General features: G+C 40.3%; 2 protein-coding genes across 4 annotated transcripts in view; both read right to left on the bottom strand.

The window, feature by feature from the left end:
• Window positions 1-246: 246 nt before the first annotated feature.
• On the bottom strand, window positions 247-8,937 carry gtf2a1 (general transcription factor IIA, 1). 2 transcript variants are annotated; one of them, XM_038726824.1, is made up of 10 exons: window positions 7,340-7,497; window positions 7,065-7,166; window positions 6,648-6,843; window positions 6,198-6,262; window positions 4,749-4,824; window positions 4,434-4,558; window positions 3,462-3,566; window positions 2,848-3,138; window positions 2,645-2,734; window positions 247-1,964 (listed from the first exon to the last, which is right to left on the bottom strand). In XM_038726824.1, exons 1-10 carry the CDS (start codon window positions 7,394-7,396, stop codon window positions 1,857-1,859), a joined length of 1,215 nt encoding a protein of 404 aa, XP_038582752.1. In that variant the 5' UTR covers window positions 7,397-7,497; the 3' UTR covers window positions 247-1,856. The 2 variants fall into 2 exon arrangements, with proteins under 2 accessions (XP_038582752.1, XP_038582753.1); XM_038726825.1 differs by lacking the exon at window positions 7,340-7,497 and adding an exon at window positions 8,762-8,937 and having other exon boundaries at window positions 1,857-1,964.
• An 8,767-nt stretch (window positions 8,938-17,704) lies between these two features.
• Window positions 17,705-22,259, bottom strand: part of ches1 (checkpoint suppressor 1) — a 60,661-nt gene continuing 56,106 nt past the window's right edge. For both annotated transcript variants that reach the window (XM_038726682.1, XM_038726683.1), the window contains exon 6: window positions 17,705-21,557. In XM_038726682.1, coding sequence (XP_038582610.1) covers window positions 20,999-21,557 — 559 coding nt within the window. In that variant the 3' untranslated portion in view covers window positions 17,705-20,998. The remainder of the gene's footprint in view (window positions 21,558-22,259) is intronic.

Here is a 22,259-nt window from a genome sequence, read left to right as displayed (position 1 = left end):
AAAGTGACTCCCTTTTTTGACTTTGTTGAAACCAAATTAACAATTACATTTTAGTCAGTGGGAAAAAAAATCTGAAATATAAAATTACTTTTATTACAATTAGATAATGTAGGTTAAATACTAAGAAAACAAATTTTTTTCTCTTCTTGGTTTCAGTTACCTTAGCAGTGCGTCCTTGGTGTTAATTAGGTTTCTTTAAAAACATTCTACTCTATAGAGCCAACCATCAACCAAATCGACACAACGCTCAAAAAACATGTACTTTATTTCAAATTGCTGCAACAAGGGCACTAAAAACAAACTGCAGAGAAACACACGGCCCCCCCGAGTTAAACTCACTTTGATAGAAAATATTTTCATTTAAAAGTCATGAATAAAATAAAAATACAGGAAAACATATGGTGGACGAAATGATTTGGAACACAGCTTTAGGTAGCTTTGTCCAGCCAACAGAAAAGAAAAAAGGAACACTTATTAGATTATAAGAGCACAGTTTGGTGCGGCTTTCCAACCTATCAAAAAACAAACAAAAAAAAACAATAAAACATTTGATTAACTTTAAGGAATAAATTAAAGAAACTAAACAAAAGAAATGGCCTTGCACCCATCCAAAAGTAAAGGGGAAAAAATGCAAATCTTTCTTTCACAATTTCAGCTGTGACATTTTAAGATTATTGGGTGGAAAGAAAAATAAACTAATCCATTGCCAAAGAAAAGCTGGACAACACACATCAACATTCGCACACACACACACTCACTCAGCACGTACGAACACTCGCCACATGCCTGTCAAGTTTCACACTCGTTCTCCCTCTCCCACACACACACACACACACACACAGAACAGAGCACGCTGTGGCTATTGATTGACTTGACTGACTTCACAACACATTGATAAACTGACAGTGCAATTTTTCAGACGGCAGCAGGGAACTAAAATAATAGCAAAGATGATACACCGACAGGACAAACTTCCAGACATTACAGTTCTTATATGAATTCTGTGTTGGATCTGTTTTTCCTTTTTTGTTTTAGGTTTTGAGATAAAGATGGAATGAAGCACCAGAGAAGCCGATGAGGAAAATAATAGTATTTTTGGATTCAGCACTACTTTGAAGATTAAAAAATGCCATTAAACTTCTATTAGTTATTTTAGGATTAATATAAGTTTACCTTTGTTGTCTTAACCCTTCAAACACATTTAAAACAAATGTTTAAAACAATAACAGGTTGTTTACTACATAAAACACTCTGGAGCACCATTTTCATAAACACGAGCTGAGAGAATTTTCTGAGAACAAAAATTAGAAGCCAAAAGGCCATTCTAAAAGGCAGCAATCTTGACTGGTGGCACTAAATTTGGACTTAAATGTAGACATGAGTCAATCCAGTCAACCGACTACAGTGCATCATGAAGGTGTTTCTCATCTACGGGGTTATAATGAATGACCTCTGACCTCCTGGGGGGTGGGGTGGCAGGTCAGGTCACCCTGGTCCACTACACCTGTACGATGTGAAATGCTTACTTTCCAATGTGTGTGAATTCTCTCAGGAGAAAAAGGTAGAGAAGCCTGGAAAAAGCAAAAAAGATAAAGAACGCTCTTTTCGCAGATGTTCCCTTCCCCTGTAGGTTTCTCTTCCCGCAAGGCTAGTCGAGTGATTTTGACGACACCCAGGTTTTTACAGTACCTCACAGTCCTTTGGGTTTGTCAGAGTTCTCCAAGACTCAAAAGACGTTTCCTGAAATGAATCCAGTCACAGGATATGGAAGGATATTGAAGTGTCTGTTAACTGGATAGAAGGAGTTACACAGTTCTTGCTCCTGTTGCTTTTTTGCGTTTTTTTCCCCCCCTACTTCACCATTCCGCATCCCCTATGGCTTTGGAGAAGACATAGTCTCTCCCGTTCAGATTCATGATCCCATCCTTCAGGTGGAATTTCCATTTATTCTTACTTCTGTGAATCTGGGGAGTAAAGAGAAGGAAATTAATGTTGTGGGCGTCAAGGACAGATGGACACCGTTTCATCTTACAGTGGACACAGGCTCTAATGTCTTTAGCCCATACACATTCAGCCGGACACGCTGAGATATTAGCAAGCGCTCACCAAGAGTTCTTTATAGGCAATGCATCAATTTGCGTTGTGATACACTTAGGTCAGCATGATACTGGCAATCAAACTCTGCACTCCAGTAAACCATACATCAAGTAAAATAGTGCTAATGCCTAAAATGCCTCTTTAATATTGTACTACATGGCAGCCATTTTTTTTGTTAAAAAAGGAGATGAAGCCAGCTGAGAAAACAATTTAAGAGGCGCTTTTTTCTTATGTTTTATTTACGTCCTTTTGTGTAGTTCAACTGTTGCATTTGTTGTCTCCATGGTTATCACCAGAAATATAGTGCCTAGAAAAGAAAAATAGTGCCTATTTTGAATTTTAAAAAAAACTTTGCAAATGATAGAGGTGACTCCTATTTGCTTCTGCCTATATATGTGTTAGTCCTGCAATTGACTGGTGACCTGTGCAGGAGAGAGTTGGTGAGCTGAAATGAAACAACTAGTAAAAAGTAAACAAATTTGGCAGTATTTATACACGCAGGTTGACGGAGTTTTGTTTTTCTCTCACAGAATAGATTATCTCTTACCTTGTCATACTGGCACACGACTACATTCTCTGTATCAAATAGCTCCTGGTCCTCCTCATCACTGACATCATCCCCACTGTTCAGTGGCTCCTGACGAGGAAACACAACCAACAAGTGTTACAATAATAAATGTTCCAGATATGGCGCAGCTGCCATCCAACAAGCATTTGTTCTGTCTGTTTGTTGTTTCCCCTTATGCCCACCTCTTCGACCTGCCCGTCCTCTCCCCCATCCTTGTCCTTCTCCTCCTCTTCATCTTCATCATACTCCTCTTCCTCATCCTCGTCCTCTTCTGAGGAGGTGTCTCCGGCGCCATCCACCTGCAGCATCATAGGAGGCTGCTGGGCCTGCGGCTGGGCTTGCTGCTGGGCCTGGGGCTGCGCTGCGACCTGTTGCGCAGCTGCACCCTGGGCCTGCTGAACCTGCTGGACCTGCTGGACCTGAGCTGTTGCTGCCTGACCAGTCTGCTGCGCCATAGCTGCTGCTTGCATCACCTAATGGGAATACGTGCCCCAGAGGAGAAAACAGCGATTGTCAGGTTATTAATCTAATTAGCTAGTTGCAGTTAAAAACAGCATAACTATGTATGAGGAAAAAAAATATATAATAAAAAAAAATGTAAAAAAAAATACTATTCTAAATCGAGCTTCCTGTCCAACTTTGAGCATGCAAACGGTAAGATTAACACACATATGACAAGGCAAAAAAGGCAGGAAATACGGTGGGAAAACAGAACTATGTGTTAGAGAAAACTCATAAGTGCATGGCAAACTCCCAGAAAAGGTTTAAATTTGGAAGGAATTGAAGAGATGTTTACCTGTGTATTGCCTTGGACTTTATTTCCTGAAGCTAGGACAATCTGCTGCGGCTGGATGATGACTCCTGTTTGCTGGGAGAGGCCTCCCTGTAGAGGGGCCAGGACCTGCACAGACACAAAACAGAAGAACATAAACATTAGCGTACTGTGTCTTTTGAGACATTTAAGGGAATTACATTACATTATTACTTATTCTATTTAAACCCTTTTGTCTCCCCCTTTATGACAGTGAGAGCAGTTACAACACTGTCGACATGTGCTTATGGTGTATAGCCTCTGACATGCAGAGTTGCTGCTGTTGCTACAGTTATTCCCCATTCAGCTCCGGCAAATCATTGGTGGTTAGCATAAAACACATTTCTACCAGATCGCCAGTGTGGGAATGTCTCCATAGACATCAGATTTAAAAACTCCAGTATACTGCAAAATACAGAGCGATTTGCCAGCAGTGATATGCTGAATCAACATTGTGTGAACTCATTTGACAGGGGCATGAATGTAACGGACGTGATGCATTTTAACTGCATATTACTATTGCTGGTTCTATTGGAGATGTCACTGATATAAAGGTCATGGATAATGTTTCTTTGGGGGAAAGGGTGACGTGAGAGTGAGCAAGTGTCATCCTGATTTTCCAGAATTATTTCTATGTTTTTCATGGAATTAATTTCCCCACAAGTCAACTTATTATTATAACTTTTTTCCAAAAGTTGGTTCTTCCACTGTCTTAAACGCCAGAAGACCAACAGCTGTGTAACCAGTGTTATTTAACGCACTTGTCAGGGACTGATTAGACAGAGGATATCAATTATTACATACTATGTGCTGTTAATTGCTACTCTAAAAAGGCATTAGATAAACAAAATACATGCAGCATGTTATACATGTTGCCCTCCTAGCCCAGTTTGTGCTTTTTAAAGGCGTTGCCTGTTTACCGAAACTAGGTGTTCCTACCTGTCTTATGGAGCATACCTGTTGTATGACCGGTGCCTGCACGCCACCAGGCTGCATCTGCTGCTGAAGGAGGATCTGCTGCTGGGGCTGCTGGATGATGTACTGAGCCCCATTGGGAGCACGGACCACCTGCAGGATCTGACCTGAGACCACAAAACAGAAGAAATGTGAATGAGGTGAAAGTGCACGCATCTCTTGAAACTGCCAGGGGAACAGGGAAGCAGTCAATGTACTGTATAACAGTAAACATCATGAATTCACTTAATTTGGCAATTTTACGATCTAAGTATTTCTTCACAAGCTGATGCACAGATAAACTTGTGAGTGTTTCACCTTGGCTGGTGATGAGCTGTTGGTATGGCGTGACGCCTGTGGGCAAAGCAAGGGTTGCTGCGGTAGCTGCTGCACTCTAGAGGAGAAAGGGAGAACACACATTCAAGAGTGAAACAAGGCAGTGAGGTATACACCCACTTGTACACACACACACACCTACAGTAAGTCAAAAGCAAAAATGATATGAGACTATACACTAATGCAGGATTTTAGGGTTTAGCAATGTGGAAAACAATTTAAAATAAAAACCAGGTACACACATTTTATTTATGACTTCAGTGTTGGAACACATTTCTCTTGAGATATTTAATTATTCATGAAATACAACACAACCTCTTCACAATTACAGTGCTAATATTCCATTCCCTTGGTTGTCACGATTAAAGCAGCCTTTATACATTTGCATTAATTAATTGTATCTGCCAGGTGTGACGGTGAAAGGTTAGGAATTTGCAAGCGAAGCTTACAAAAAAGGTGTTTGAGAATAAAGACAAGTTTACGACAACCGCACAGATGCAAGCCTCGACATAAACAGATGGCTTGCCAAATAGAAGTGTTGCTGAGAGAAGGAAGTACAAAAGGAAGGGAAGTGTTGACACTGTGAAAGAAATTAAAACGGATGAAGGAAAAGGCGGAGCACAGGAGCATGTAAGAGGATCTATTATCCCTGGCTTTATCTCCGCTGTAATCCAGGCTACTATATAACTCTCTGAAGGTCCTTCCTCTCCTCTCTTTCCTTCCGTCCTTCTGCCCCTCCATCTGTCTGTTACTAGACCAGTCATCCTGCTCTCAGGAAAAAGCCTGCAGAGACACATTAAGATCCTCCTCTTCCTTTTGGCTGGCAACAAAATATGTGAGTGGAAAAAAACCTGTAAAATCGTTTCCCCTCAATAAAAAATATATTCTTGCTTGTAGGTTTTTGAACAACACCTCCAAATTAGATTTTTCTCACTGGCAAATTGGCAAGTGTGTGACCAAAACAAAGTGTCGCACTTACAGATCAGCTGAACTTATAGAAATTCCTGCTTAGTCTTGTTCACTGCCCATCAACAAGCTGTCAACCTGCAACTTGTCAACAATGTCATATGGCTGTGGCTACAGTTTTTGGTTTACTTCCATAGTTGTACTAGTTTTTAAACTACTCTGTAGTACTTTAACTGCTCCCACTGTCTAGTGAGAAAACCATTTAATGAACATCTGTAGTAGCAGTGCGCCTGTTTGCTCAGAGAGCGCTATATATATTTATTAGTAGCAGTGTGAACAGCAGCAGAGCACATCACATTTGATATAGTCATGAGTGTACTACCAACTTTGTAGTAAGTTAAGTATGGTAGTCACAGTAAACATGTATACTGTGGAGGTCAGAAAGTGTTGCATGCATCTACTGTTTGATGAGCACAAAACCCAAACTGTAATTATGTTGCTTTCACAAGTATACAAACGACTTACCATCCCCGTTGCATTCATGTGCTGTATAATCTTGGAATCCTGAACAATGACTTGCTGCTGGGGAGCTGTGGAGAGAAACATGTTTAACTCCATGACATACCGAAAACTATTCAAAGCATCGTGAAAAGAAAATGATTAAACAGAGGGGAAAAAAGGTCTGTGAACACTAGTTTGGTGAAGTCATTTATCTACTACTGGCTCTTAAAATCTAATGTTTAAATAATCTGGCAGTTGTGCATAGTAAATCACTTCTACAATATAAACTTTGGTCAAGATTAATAATAAAAAAAAAAAACCTCATAGTGGGAAAAGAATTCAACACTGTAAATGTGTTGTTCAAATGGGCATTTTTGTGGTGTGTAAATATGGCACTGACAGACGTTTCTACTGTTGAGTTTATTGCTAACTGTTCTTTACCACCACACTGTGGTAGCGCCAGTGCTGACCAACCTTGCTGTTGCTGAGGAGGCAGGATAACTTGCTGGGCTTGTGTTGGCTGGGTCACCTGCTGAACCTGCTGCTGAACCTGCTGAACCTGCTGCTGAACCTGCTGCTGCTGCTGCTGCTGCGCGGCCTGCAGGGCTGCCTGTTCCTCAGTATGGAAGCCCTCCACTGCCTTGGACTGCAACAGTTTGTTTTCCCATAGCTAAAGCATCAGGCAAAAGAAAGAGTAGCACCATTTACTTTATTACTGTATGTGGGACATTCTCAAATGAGTAGCCGACATTTGGGAAATCATAATAAAAGCACGATACCGTTAGGTTCCTACACTACAATGAACTGAGGATGAAGCAAGCCTCAACACACTAGTGGTACTTCCCCTATAGATGTTTTGCACACAGGAACAATAAAGCTGGAAAAAGTTACCGTTTTCAGCTCCAGAAGCACTTGCTCATCCACTCCCTCATCCAGGAACAGCTCTCGCACCTCGTTGATCACATCCTCAATCACAGACTTATATAGTTTAGGCTATGAGGAAGCAAGTACAAAAAGAAAGAAAACACATTTTTGATCAGAGTTTGCTTAAAAAGAGACCCTCCATATCTTGTATGATCACTGTTTTTCCCAAGATTTACTTTCACATAGAATTTATGGAGCTTGGCATTTAAAACTATGTTTAATCAGTTACTAACAGTGCTTACCAGCTGCTGTAACCGCAGCAAATCATTACATGAACAACCTCCTATGTTCCAACACATTCAATTTTGCCTTACCAAATATGCACAACATTATATAGTAATATCTGTTGTACAAGTAAATGTAAAATAATCACTGAGATTTAGCTGTGCCGTATACACGGCCCTGTCTGCTTTGTTTTACCGCAACAACGTAAACCTAAACGCGACAGACACGCAGGCCACCGCACTGCGCTCTCTGCACTGCATTGTCCCCAATGTCCGCAGCACGGACCCAGGTCTCTCCTTCCCTCCCCTCGGCCTGTCTGCTCCACTATTTAAAGCACAGTCTGGTGTTTATATGTAGAGCCGGTGACGTAGCGTCGAGTAGCACCTTCCCATCCCGGGCAGTCTATATTAGAGAGCCAATATGGCTGTATAAAACCAGGCACCAGCAAGGAGGAGGGCCAGAACCGGAGTGAGGGGAGACGTGGAAGCCATTTTACGGAGCGGCAAGCAGCGCGCTCGACAGCCCCGTACATTATACGATACGTGGCGTAATGTCAAGGATATTTTCGGTGTAGTATCTTATGAATGCTCAGTTTTGACTAAGTTGTATGGTCTTGTCGGTGGGGAGCAGGACACAATAGTTATGAGATGGGTAAAAGTGGTGGTTTGGGACGGCTACCCTGCATTCTGGTCGTGGAATGGTGGACAATGAAGAGGCATTAAGACTGAACGTTGACGACTTCAGCCTAAAAGCCCTTTAATATACATTTAACGAAGCGTAATTCATTCGCAGTGGATGGTGGCAATGTGCTTTGCGTACATCTACATTTGATATTATGCAAAGTAATATAGTTTAGCTTATATTTACCATTTGTTCTTTCCTACCGACTCATCGACGCAAGCAACGCTTTGGCCCTAAATCAGTAACAGTTACAGTAACAGCACAAACATCAAATGCCGATAATCAATATCTTAAAATGTAACGAGAAAAAAAACAACAAAAACAAGAAGCATCTGAGACACTAACGTTACCACGAACTAATTGGCGGCCAATTCGTTAAAGCTTCAACCTGACAGACAGCCCAAAACTTGCTACTTTTACACATTCATCACGAACCCTAAACTTCTATACCATGTTCACTTATTTTCTTACGTGTTTTTTTTTTATTTAAGCAAAACAGCTCCTCTCACGTTAGCCATACTGCTCCTACCAGGTGGTTTTATCTGAAAGAATAACGTTAGTCTAACGTGAGTTTCGAAAACTGATTAAAATGGCCGATTGACTGAACCTAAGTCTTCCTTTTATTTGATAGAACAGTGAAGTGTTTGTAAAAGCAGATACATTTTACTGAAATATATAAAACCAGCTCATAGACAGCTTTCTAATATCTTTCCCCCCCATTTTCCCCCCACTGGCAATCCTTAGAGATTGATCCTTACCACTGGGTTCGAGTTAGCCGAGCTCGCCATTATACGCGTAGTGTAAAAACCACACGGAAATAGGCGAGAAACAGAGCCAAAAATAACGAAAAACGACTTAAAACAACTGGGAACGATATTTGAAAACAGCCGGCATCACTTTTGTAAATAAAACACAGTTTTAACGGTCTTATTTACAATCCCGGGCTGCGACTCCCCAGCCGTCCTCCGTCCGTCGTTGTCCTGCTTTATATACTGAGCGATGGAGCTGCGAGTGCGCGAGACATAGGGCAGGGTCAAGCCGTACATAGCGCGAGATTTGGTGCGGTATATGACGAGCAATAAACACACCCACTGCTGGTAAATGTAGTTTAAATGTGTTCAATTGAAAGTAAATGTGCGCAGATCGCATCAGCTTTATAATGCTCAGTGATCTTCTTTACTGAATTAGGCCAACTGTAAATACTACGACCCACATAAGGAATTAACCAGCCATGCTTTGCACGCAACAGTACATGATTGTAAGATAATATAGGCTAGATATGGAATAGTAATTAATCAATTTGTGTAACAGTAAACAAATATAAAGACAAATCTGAATTTCATCTTAAGCTTTGTTGTGCAGTGTAAGCCAAATTATTAGAAGAGGGGAAATTGCTGTAAAATGTGATGACAGAACAGAAACACTGTTATAGGCTACAATTCTAAAATCCCAGTCCTTTGTAATGGGTCTCCATTAAGACTTTAGTCTGACACACTTCACGCTCAAATGTGTATTTTGTCTTTGGCCATATCTCTTGAAGTGGTCAGAATTTACTGAAAACAAGTGTATAGACTGTAACCTATAATGGAAATATGGTACCAAATTTGTGTAGCCTGCTTCATGCTGTCAAATAATTACAGGAAAAGATCCAACTTACTCTAGAAGGTACTTGTACTTTACTGGGGAAATTACACATTTACTTTGCTACACCTATCCAACAGCTGTAGTTACTCGTTTGCAGATGAAAATATGATATACAAAATGTGGTTTAGTTTATAAAAGATCTCAGTTTTTATAGATTATACTTCTGTTAAAGTAGGCCTAGTTCAAATGAGCTGAACTAAGACCAGATACAACATTTACATTCTTATAGGCCTACATTCATCAATAATAATATAAATAGTAGCAGTGACATCAGTAAGATTTCGAGTGCGGGACTTTTACATGCAATGTAGTAGCTTCTCCCTGGTGTAGGCCTAATAGGCTACCAAGTTAGGATCTGAATACTTTCTTTGATACAACATGGATGTTGCTTTTAATAACTTATTTTGTAATCTGCAATGGAAAGTTCAATTTCAACCGTTGAGAAGTTTGATTCAACCATCTTCAGACCCAAGCCGTAGCTGTCTGCCTCAAGCAATTGCCACGTGTATGCTATTAAAATTATTACTATTCAAATTATGTTTGTAGTTTAACAGTGCTTCTCTGGGAATATTTGCTGCCACTGTTTATATATTTCAAGAGCACTTTTCATGTAGTAGTAACATCTTGCCGCCACAAGAGTATGATCACACTCTACATAGCTGCCCTACCAGAGCTCCAGAAAACAAGCACTTATGCCAAGACACACAAACACACACACACACACACACACACACACACACACACACACACACACACACACACACACACACACACCGATACATTCACTCTGTATAGCATGCAACTATTTTACATGTAATTCAAGTAGGGGGGTTCTATCTGTTTACTCACAAATATCCCTGTCTAGACTTCTTGGGGTACATTTACAAAAACATGAGATTTGACAAGAGGATGTTACCTCAACTTCTGTCTCCATGGAAACTTGCCTCACTGGTCATTCTGTGGACAGATGAAACCACGCCCACTTCCGTATGATGACACCCACGACGGCGGCGTTCCCATGGAAACCGCGCCAACGCCGTCTGCGAAATATGACAGCTACCTTAAAGCCTATTTTGGAAACAGCAGATGTGGTAGAGATAGTCATCTACTTTTATTAAAAGGTACAAGATGATGCTTAGTATATAACTTCCCAGCCAGTCCCTATTAAAAACAATGACTTCGACAGCATTAGAAAACATGTGGCCCAGTTCATAAGTAGTGATGTTGAGACAAGGTAGCTTACAAGGTTGTTTATTTGTCATTACACAGCACAAGGCTGCATAACAAAACAAAATTTGTAGTTCCTCCATGCTACACACACAATATATAATTAAGTATTAAATTACAAACCTTCAGTGACTGTCATGCCAATTAGGCTACTTTGAACTGAAGGACTGCATTCCAATAAGCAAAGGAAGGAGGAAACTTCCTGTCACTTTAAGAGCTAGCTATATAGGCTTACATTTTTTTCATCATATAAATGATAAGTCAACAAGGGGCTACACATAATAGCATCTATGCTTGACTCAAACTGTTAAGTCGTGGTCCTTCAGAATTAACATTTCCCATTACTCAACACCACACTCACTGAACACACAGTTAGACAAGACATGCCAGCTATAATTCTTGTCTCATTTGTGGTCTGATTAACAAATTAAATCAAGGCTCGACAAAGGAAGAGTAGGGGAGAGCCGGAAAGATTGAAACACTTTTCAGATTTACGTCATTTAAAAAGATAACGTTACTGACGGAAATAATTTGTTGTTGTGATCAACAACTCACGTGTGTGTTCTATCAATACCAGGTGCTATCTTATAAAATGTGGAACGACTTCAGTCTAATTTGAGTTTAAACGAAAGATGTGCATTGTGTCATTCGTCCCTACTGTGCGGGACAGATGTAACACTGGGGTGGGGGGAAGAAACACAACGATGTTATTCTTGTTTTTATACAAAATGCTTGACAGTGTCCTTATTATTTAATTGCAAACATGTCATTTTTTTCTTAATAAAAAATATAAAAATATTATTTTTAGAATATCAAACAGTTAATGCACATTAGGATTGGATCTTGGCTGCCCTTTTTATGATCCTCTGCAGCCTGTTTTCCTGGTCCACTGTGAAGTCCCTATTATTTGGCTGCCAAAATCCTGGTGGTCTAGCCAGAAAAGTGGACTGCCCCCTCCTTCTGTATTTAAATAGGGTAGCATGGCTACGTGTCAGGACGATTGAAGCAAGTATTTCAATCGCTTTATTGAATTTTCTTTTCTGTAATTGAAAAACAGCTTCTTCCATATAACTCTGTGAAAGTGTGACGTATCCACATGATTTTTCGCAGTTTTGGTAAGTACTGTGTACTGTCTGTACTGAGCTAGTTTGTTGTGTTGAATGTTAGAAATAATCTATCATCGGACGCAGCAAGAATATTTATGTATGGTAAGATCCTTTTACACATGTCTTTCTGCATTACATGTTGGGGGCAGGCTGGGGAAACGAAAGGAAAGTATAAAACCTCTTGAGTCCTTGTGCAAACAAACTCTTAAAATGTTGGATTAAAAAACCTTATCACTTTCATCATTGCAGGATACTTGAGAAATGTAATTTGTTTAGCTTTGAGAATTTTACAGTTTTTCTCATTTGTGTTTAGTTTACAAAACTTTAAATGGCTTGGCGCCTCCTCCACTATGTGGTTTTGTGTTTACACGCTCAGCAAAATCAATAAGGTCCTCCAGGATCTCCTTTATTGTGTCATACCACTCCGCCGTACTGCATATGGGCAGTTGATGTGAGGAGGCTGCAACTTCATCAGTATGTTCAGCTGCTCAGCTCTGCAATCACTGACTCAGACATTGTATCTATGAGTTTTATGAGCTGCTTTTAGTTGACTGGCAAACTTTTGTGACGTGCCATTATGAGTAGTTCTTATTGTATATCTTGTGTGTTGTTAATTCAATGCTGTGTCTGGGCGACGTGGCTCAAATTCGTGTTGCGATTGTTTTGGTGAAGCTATCATCTGGTACAGTGCTTTGAAAATGTTTATATTTTACTGTAAGCTGTCCCTTTTAAATAAATAAATGAAATAAAATGAACAGTAAATTTATCAAATTCAGTACCCCAAATCACTACTTTCCAAGCTGCTGTAGCAGTGTAGTTTGCGGGACCCGCGTGATTGAAGTTTCCATGGGAAGGCAGCCGTCAAGACGTCATACGGAAGTGGGCGTGGTTTAATTATGGATGTATTCCAAGAGCTTTTAGAGTACATCCATATGTTTCATCTAAAGTAGGTTGGAAAATCAATAGACGAAACCGGGGAACACACAGCTGTCTGTGCATCAATCCATTTAAGCATTTTGGTGAGCCTTATGGATGGAGCCTCCCTTAAGATGGAATGTCACAACAACTGATTTAATTTAATTTATTTCACTGAGGGGAAATTAAAGGCCTACCTGACACTGATGAGAACATGCTTTTGAATTCACTTGTAACATTTTTCTTTGGAAAAAAAAAATGTTGGAATGACTGGAGACTTGTCTGGAGACTTGTCTAGTAGGTGTTTGTCAAACAATGACATGTGATCAAACATAAAGCCGTGTTATCTGAGGCATGAGGTCGCTGCCTTTGAGTCTGAGTAGTATGATGCCCTCTAAAGATCTAGAGAAAGCTTTTCACCCCCCTCTTTCTTTGCTGTAGTTGCATAGCAACAGAGGAGCTGCTAGCTCCAGTTGTGTTGGTGGTGGGAGCGTGCTGCACAGGGAGGCACTGGCACGAGATTAAGTCTGTCTCGGCTTCAATTATGAATGGGCTTCCACTGCCACACGGCTCCAAAATGGCACCACTCAAAATGATAAGGCAATGAGGAACTCTTTGGTACACTTAACTCTTACTTCTTTCCCTAAGGGGGAAGCTGAGTTTGACTTTAATCAGAAGTATTGAACTTAAATGATTGGAGGAAGTAAATGAATAATTAACTGGTGGAAGACGCATGGTTATGATAAGACCCTTGTTGATGGGAATATGTGAGGTTAATGATTGGGGTCAGTCTTGAGAGCAAATTAAAGAGTCTCCAGTCTCCACAAAGCTAGCACTTTACCAGTAAATGGGGGTTAGTGTGTGTTGCATGTTGAAGTGGTGAAAATGAGGGGGGTAGAAAGGGTGCTTTCTTGTAATCCTTTACTATTTTTAGCTATGAATGTTGAGCAGAGAAATTGTGAAAATTGCTGCTTTTGTTAGCCCACATGAACTACCTACCAGTGATGCTGTTATTAAATGTGTCATTGTAGCTGACAAGGGTGTTCTATGAGGTGCCCCTAGGGACATTATTCAGAATTACCATACATATACATGTACTTTTCCTCTCACATACACATATGAAACCAAACTCATTCACATACTATACTGAAAAGCTCACACACATACAAGTAAAATGCTCACACACACACAACTGAAACGCTTTCACACACACAACTGAAAATATTACCTTCACACACACAACTGAAAAGCTCACACACACAACTGAAAAGCTCACACACATACAAGTGAAATGCTCTCACACACACAACTGAAATGCTCTCACACACACAACTGAAACGCTCTCACACACACAACTGAAAATATTACGTTCACACATACAACTGAAACGCTCTCACACACACAACTGAAACACTCACACACACAACTGAAACGCTCTCACACACACAACTGAAAATATTACGTTCACACACACAACTGAAAAGCCCACACACATAGAAGTAAAATGCTTTTACACACACAACTGAAACGCTTTCACACACACAACTGAAACGCTCTCACACACACACAACTGAAACACTCACACACACAACTGAAATGCTCTCACACACACAACTGAAACACTCACACACACACAACTGAAATGCTCTCACACACACAACTGAAACACTCACACACACACAACTGAAATGCTCACACACACAACTGAAATGCTCTCACACACACAACTGAAATGCTCTCACACACACAACTGAAAAGCTCACGTACATACAAGTGAAATGCTTTTACATAAACTACTGAAACACTCACACACACAACTGAAACGCTCTCACACACAAACGAAATGCTCACACACATACAAGTGAAATGCTTTTACATACACAACTGAAATGCTCTCACACACACAACTGAAAATATTACCTTCACACACACAACTGAAACACTCACACACACACAACTGAAACGCTCTCACACACACAACTGAAACGCTCTCTCACACATAACTGAAACGCTCACACACACACAACTGAAATGCTCTTACACACACAACTGAAACGCTCTCACACACACAACTGAAACGCTCACATACATACAAGTGAAATGCTTTTACATACACTACTGAAACACTCACACACACAACTGAAATGCTCACACACACACACAACTGAAACGCTCTCACACACACAAACAAAATGCTCACACACATACAAGTGAAATGCTTTTACACACACAACTGAAACGCTCACGTACATACAAGTGAAATGCTTTTACATACACACAACTGAAACGCTCTCACACACACAACTGAAACGCTCACGTACATACAAGTGAAATGCTTTTACATACACTACTGAAACGCTCTCACACACACAACTGAAAATATTACGTTCACACATACAACTGAAACGCTCTCACACACACAACTGAAAATATTATGTTCACACATACAACTGAAACGCTCTCACACACACAACTGAAACGCTCTCACACACACTACTGAAATGCTCTCACACACACAACTGAAACGCTCACGTACATACAAGTGAAATGCTTTTACATACACTACTGAAACGCTCTCACACACACAACTGAAATGCTCACACACACACAAACGAAATGCTCACACACATACAAGTGAAATGCTTTTACACACACAACTGAAACGCTCACGTACATACAAGTGAAATGCTTTTACATACACTACTGAAACGCTCTCACACACACAACTGAAATGCTCACACACATACAAGTGAAATGCTTTTACATACACTACTGAAACACTCTCACACACACAACTGAAACGCTCTCACACACACAAACGAAATGCTCACACACATACAAGTGAAATGCTTTTACATACACAACTGAAACGTTCCCACACACACACACAAATGAAAACCTGACACATACAAGTGAAATTCTATGGCTGGTCCCAGCCAGTGATCCCAGCTTGCACTTCTGGTAAGTTAACATTAAAGCTATACACCAAAACTTTAAACAATGATTTATATGTTATTGACATTATACATAAGATTTAAAATGCCTTAATGATTTTAAGTATTTACTGTAATTGTGGTTTGCAACACCACAATTGTCTAAACGTGAATCAGCTTTAAACTAAGTTCTAACTGTTAAATGTCTAACAAACTATTTGAAGCAAATCAATTAAACCTGAATTCAGATTTTCACATAACTTTAGTTATGAGTCAATAATTTGGATGTCACTTAATTATAGCGTTTCTTTTATTAAGTCAATGGTAAGCTAATGTTAAGTTAAATATGGTAACATGAGCTATTTTGCTTGCATAATGGAAGAGCAGCACTGGATCTCCTCATTGTCCACTGTGGTTTTAAACATCTGTGTTTTATGTCCATTAAAAAAATGGTTTATGGTTCCATTGCAATAAATTCTAAATATATTTATACTTTAGACTTATTTTGTGTTTACTACTGACTGAAAATGTTCATTTTACATTCTGATTGTCAATTGAAAGAACCAGCTCATCATGCAACACAGATAAAACATCGAATATTAAAGCTTAACTCTTTTGCTAAGGGAGAGCAGTCTAGTATAAGTTGAAAAGAGAAATAGTTATGCAGTTTTTTGACATTGTACCTTATACTTGAAGATAACATAGGAGCCTTACACTCAGCAACTAGAGCCAGAGAAGGTTTTGAAGAGTGCCTTGTTTGCTGCTCTCAAGAGAATGAGCACAAATCCAAACAAAACTGGGTAAAGTGCTTAAACAAAGAATGACCTGCTGACTGAGAAATTATGAACCCCTCTATATGTATCATTAATTGCAATGTTGCAAACTCTGAGGTATTCTCAGGCAAGTAGCCCGCACAGAGCAAAAATAAACAATCAGCTGATCGAATGCACTTGTAGCAAATATGTGCTTTCTATCAGTTAATGTTTTTCACCCTTTTGCTTCACTATACACTATACAGTAAGCCAATAAACATGTAATATCCACAAGACCTACTCAAAGGGCACAATAAATGACACCATCTATAGAGCTTCAAAACTATTCAATGTACAGATAATTCTTTTTTTTATGTAACTTCTTAGTGAATGTCACATTTGTCTCTTAAAGAATTTCTCCTTCTCTAGCTCTGCCAGGAGTCTGTCTGGTCAGAGTGCGCCTCCCTATAGCGCCTCCCAGCGCTGGTGTGCTGGCATTTGATAACTAGCAGTGGGTTAAAGCCGACCCATCTGATTAGTTTGAAATTGAGCATATACTTTGGAAGAAATCAAACTATGCGCCGATGCTTGTCAGAAGCAATAAACATAATGCCGTTGTACGATCAACAGTTGTTCGCTTGTATTGTGAGATGTGTGCTTTTATTTAAACAACTTCCTGTTCAACTGAAATGCCTTCCTTTTTAACTGAAATGCCTTCCTGTTCAACTGAAATCCTCTCATACAACGTACTGAAATGCTTTTATATACATTTTACTTGAGTGTGTGTGAGCGTTTCAGTTGTGTGTGAGAGCGTTTCAGTTGTGTGTGTGAAGGTAATATTTTCAGTTGTGTGTGTGAGAGCGTTTCAGTTGTGTGTGTAAAAGCATTTTACTTTTACGTGTGTGTGAGCTTTTCAGTGTAGTATGTGAATGAGTTTGGTTTCATATGTGTATGTGAGAGGAAAAGTACATGTATATGCATGGTAATTCTGAATAATGTCCCTAGGGGCACCTCATATTGAATAATGTCCTTAGGGGCACCTCATAGTGTTCAGCTACAGGTATTCTCTTTGATCATGGTTTTCATGTTTGATCCAAGTCCGGCAAAAGAAACACCCAAACTAATCTTCTGCAACTTGTATTTTTTATTATTGCAACCAACTGGAAGACAATACATCACATAAACATCATTGCAGTTTTTCAGAAAATGGAAAACAAAATAAAACAACATTTATATATTTTTTGCCACGGTATTGGACAACGTTGATATTTACATGTAGTGATGAAATAGGTCTTGAAATCATTCTTTGGCAATATGATTGCACAACAAGGAGAGAATTGAACATTTACTGAAAAAAAAACAACACCTGGGTGTACTCCGCATCACATCTCACAGATCGATAACAGGTTTGCATTTTGACATCTCTAACCTATGGCTTTCCAATATTCAGCTCAGACAGTCTCCCAAAAAATAATGGCAGTATTGTAGATAATTTTGTTAGAGAGAAAACAGAACAGAAAATGCACATAAAACAACAAACAAAAAATGGCAACTGTTTTTTAAGAGCATTTCACTGTATGTTTGGCAGGTTTGAAAGAAACACTTGTTTTAGGGGGCTTCTCAGGCAGTATGTTTCATTTGCTTTAAAATGTTCCACATATATTCTATGTGTTGCTCTGTTTTTCCAGGACTGGTAGGTCAAGCGTTCATCTTTCCTGCATGTCACTGAGTCAGAGGAAAAAAGGTGGTTGCTAAAGCAACACATTCATCCCTCAACATGCCTCTTGCCAGCTGAACACGTTATTAGTCACCACAACAGTGGATTGTTACTGCAAGTACAGCAGAGTGCTTGACCTGGGCCGCGGGAGCACTCAGACAGATATCAGACGAGAGACGGATGGCACACAACACGAACACTGACAGTGTCTCCTTTTAGCCTTTTTTATATGTCGGCATGGATACCATACAAAATGCAAAGCCAGTGATGCATGCTACAGGTGGCAAAAGACTGTACCAGTGGATGGGACATGCATTTGTTTGCCTGCTTGGCTCGCTGACAATCACTCAACAGCTTAAACAAAACCATGTCTGACTCTGCTGCTACAACCAAACTCAGCCCATGTTTTCTCCTATAAAGCTGCTTTTTTATTTGCACTGCATCTGTGTAAGTGGGGGGAAATTAATACTTTAATTCATTCCTGTTTCAGTGAAAGCATGCCAAATAATGGCAGTGCAGTATCTATATCACCTCTGATGCAAAAATGTCAGCACTCAGTACTGTCCTTGTGAATTTCAATCAAGTCAGTGTTTTCATGACCATAAGTGAGATACACATACGTCTTGGCAAAATAGTAAAAAACCCTCTGATCTTCAGATTGGTCTCTTAAGATAAATATGTGATAGACTGTATGCAAGCTTGACATCCACAATGGCAGGTAATTCCTTAACAATACTGTATGTAAATCAAAAATTTATTCCATCTCCTACATTCTCTCTTCCTTTTCAATTCAACTCCAGAGTAGCCTTTTTTTTTGAGATATGAGGTTCTTTCAGGGCACCTACAAAGTTTCCCAAGCCCGTCTGATCCATACTTTTACACTGAACAATGTTGATGGAAAATAAGGACACATGTACATTTACACACAGGAGAGAGAGAAAAAACCAATACTGTTATAAATAAAGACAGGTAACTTTCTGTCAAAACATGTCAGAGACATGACAACAGAGGTACTGAGGGCAGGCAGGCAGGCACAATGTTAAAGGGTGTGTGTTCCTGGGCACACAAACTCACACACTCTACAGATGTGTTCTGAAATAACACTGGGGTTAACACTGAACACCTAAAAATCACTGTACAGGCAGAAGAAGACGGAAGCCCACCCCCAAGAGGTGATTCAGCTGGCGTACATAGCCTGAACCCGAAGCCCAGAGGTGGCACCCTCGGGCCTCTAATTGCAGAGTGATCTCCCACATTCCTCCCTGAAGACGTGTCTTTGAAAGCCCGTTCAGAAAAAAAAAGAACCCAAAAGATTCAAACAAACAAACAAACAAACAAACAAACAAACAAAAAATCCAATATAATCACGGGTATAAGAATTGGCGGCAAAACTTTTTTCTTTCCTCTAGGATCAAGGTTTATATGAAAATAAGTCATGCTTCATGCTAAATACATTGTTTATCTTACATGATCTTTGAATAAAAAAGATTTGCTTTTTATCTTATTTACAAGCACCCATGCAATATAACTGAGAAAGTCCTGCAGGTCAAATTGCTTCAATTAAGAAAGGAAAAAAATAAAATATTTTCTAACCTTTTTACAGAGTTGTCCACACGGGACAAATTGCTTATATCTTTATGAGGGTAGAGTGAGGGTAAACAGACACAAACAGAAATCTAAACCCACAGTTTATGTATATAGTTCTTTGACCTTGTCAAATGAATAGGAAGGTGTGGTAGCTACTGGTAGCTACGATATCTATACCAGGTGTCTACGTCTATGAACAGAAGTACTGGGGAAGTTTTAGGGACGTTTACATTATGCAACAACAACAACAAAATGAAGGAGATATTGCCTCAGACCCGGCACACTATCCATCGCTATGGTGATAAACATGACCTTTTTTTTCATTTTAAAATATCTATTCTTAAATACTATGAGTGCTCTTGAAATAAACCATGTCTTTACCCATGATGCATCTATTATAAGTGGCGTTAAATAATCTTAAGTGCATGAATATATATCACATTGGGTTTTACAATTATTTTGACACTCAAGGTCATTCTCTCTTCTTTACTACTATGCATTCCTTTTTTTTTTGTCAACTGTCGTATCGGCTACATGAAGCAACCTGGTCGCTTATCTTTGGCACAGTCTCACATTTGTGCTCGTGGATGTAGGAGAGTGATGCCAGTGAGCGGCCGAGAGAGCTCTAAGTCTTGTTAAATAGGCTCTGCCGTCATTGCTGGCATCACTGCAAGATTGCTACAGATTCACATTGAAAAAAACAGGTAAGACAAACAGCCATCTTTCGTGTTTATGTACTGTACGCTCCTCAATGTGATTCAGTTTTGTTGTGTTCAACTTGTCCAAATTAGTGACAAAACAATGCTTTTTTATGGCTTTCATCCCCTTTTAAACAACAAAAACAACAAAGACACATGAGAAATACCCATTGATGTTAGTGTTGCTGAACATGTAGGAAAACATAGATTTTTGATATTGCCACAAATAAGTAGGATTCACCTAATGCCCTGCAGATAGATAGAGGGAGATGAGAAGTGTCCGTTGAGACTAATGCTGTAGTAACGTTACCTGTTGACCTATTTGTGTTTTGTATGTGTGTGTGTGTGTGCGTGCTTTGAGCTGTATACTGTCCGTGTGTGTTTGCATGACTATGTACTTTTTCTACGTGTGCGTCTTAGTTTCTCAGGGCCTCTTTCTGCTCCTTCTGGCCCTTGGCGGTGCGGTTTGTGATGTTGTTGAGGCAGGCTCTGACCCCCGCCAGGTGGAGCAGCGACCCCGCTGCCTCCTTCATCTCCTCGTCGTCACTCTCCGGCGGCTTCTCCACCGCCGCCGCGCGCCGTTTCTTCAGCGGCAAGGTGTCGCTAATGCCCCTCGCTCGGTTTTTGGTCCAGGGCAAACTGCTTCCTGCCAGAGTCCCAGCTCCTGCCCCTGAACTACGTCTCTGTCCGCGCAGGGCCTGCTGGGAAATGTAGGTGGCGGCGGCAGTGGTGACGTGAGAATCCAGCGGGATCTCCCGGGGCTCGGGTTTGACGTCTGATTGGATCTCTACGGCGATGATATCGTCGTCGTCGTCCAGGAGGGAGGAAGGGGTGGCGACCTGGGAGGAGCACAGCCTGCTGGGGGATTTGGCGGTGCTGTAAGTGTGGTCGTCCTGGAGGTCCTCGCTGCAGGGCGGAGGAGTGTAGCGCGATGGGCTGTCCTGTCCTCGGCTTAGATAATCTCCCAGGGATGATCTGTATGAAGCAAGGACACAGAGTAGGAGAGAATTTTGTTACTCCTGCTGTCACACAGCAGCCAGGTGGCCTGCCTGTATACGCTTCACTCCACTGAAGCTGCTCCAGTTTGCTCTGCATTTGCCCAGAAAGCAAAAAAAGTTCAAGTAATATATATCTATCACCCTCAAATAGCCCCCATGGGCCTTAATGTGCATATTTCTCAGGTCAGATTAAAACCCTGTATCTCCATAAAGAGTCAGCCTTTCCTTTTTAGAAATGAGCAGACTCATGGTGAGATTGCCACCTTTGCATTTCTCAAATGACACAGTGCATTTTGAGCAGCTCTTGTGCCCTCTAAGGTTGTGAAACTTGCTCAGCACATAAAGGACCTTTCCAGCTTTAAAGTCAGAACGACACAGAATCACGATTCTGCAGCGGAGCCATTTAACCACTGTCTGCTATACATCAGCGTCCACATTATATCGCAACACATGTTTTGCTCTATTAGTCAGAAGAGACTTTTCTCTGTAAGGCATTAAAGGACAGGGGTGTAGTCTGACAACCAATAAATCAAAAGGAGCTTCAGCAGCGTGCCCTGTCCCCCGGACATTTTCTCCCTTCAGAATGAGAGGGTTCGCATATTAATATCTTATAAGAAAAACATGCACTCCTTACAGTGATCAAATATTCACTGCATACCTTTATGGAGACTTTGAGCAT

This window comes from Micropterus salmoides, unplaced genomic scaffold, assembly GCF_014851395.1.
Source record: "Micropterus salmoides isolate LMB-PRFRI ecotype aquatic unplaced genomic scaffold, ASM1485139v1 Ms_hic_scaffold_18, whole genome shotgun sequence".
In the NCBI taxonomy this organism is placed as follows: Eukaryota; Metazoa; Chordata; class Actinopteri; order Centrarchiformes; family Centrarchidae; genus Micropterus; species Micropterus salmoides.
This window is presented reverse-complemented; position numbering and strand designations above follow the sequence as displayed.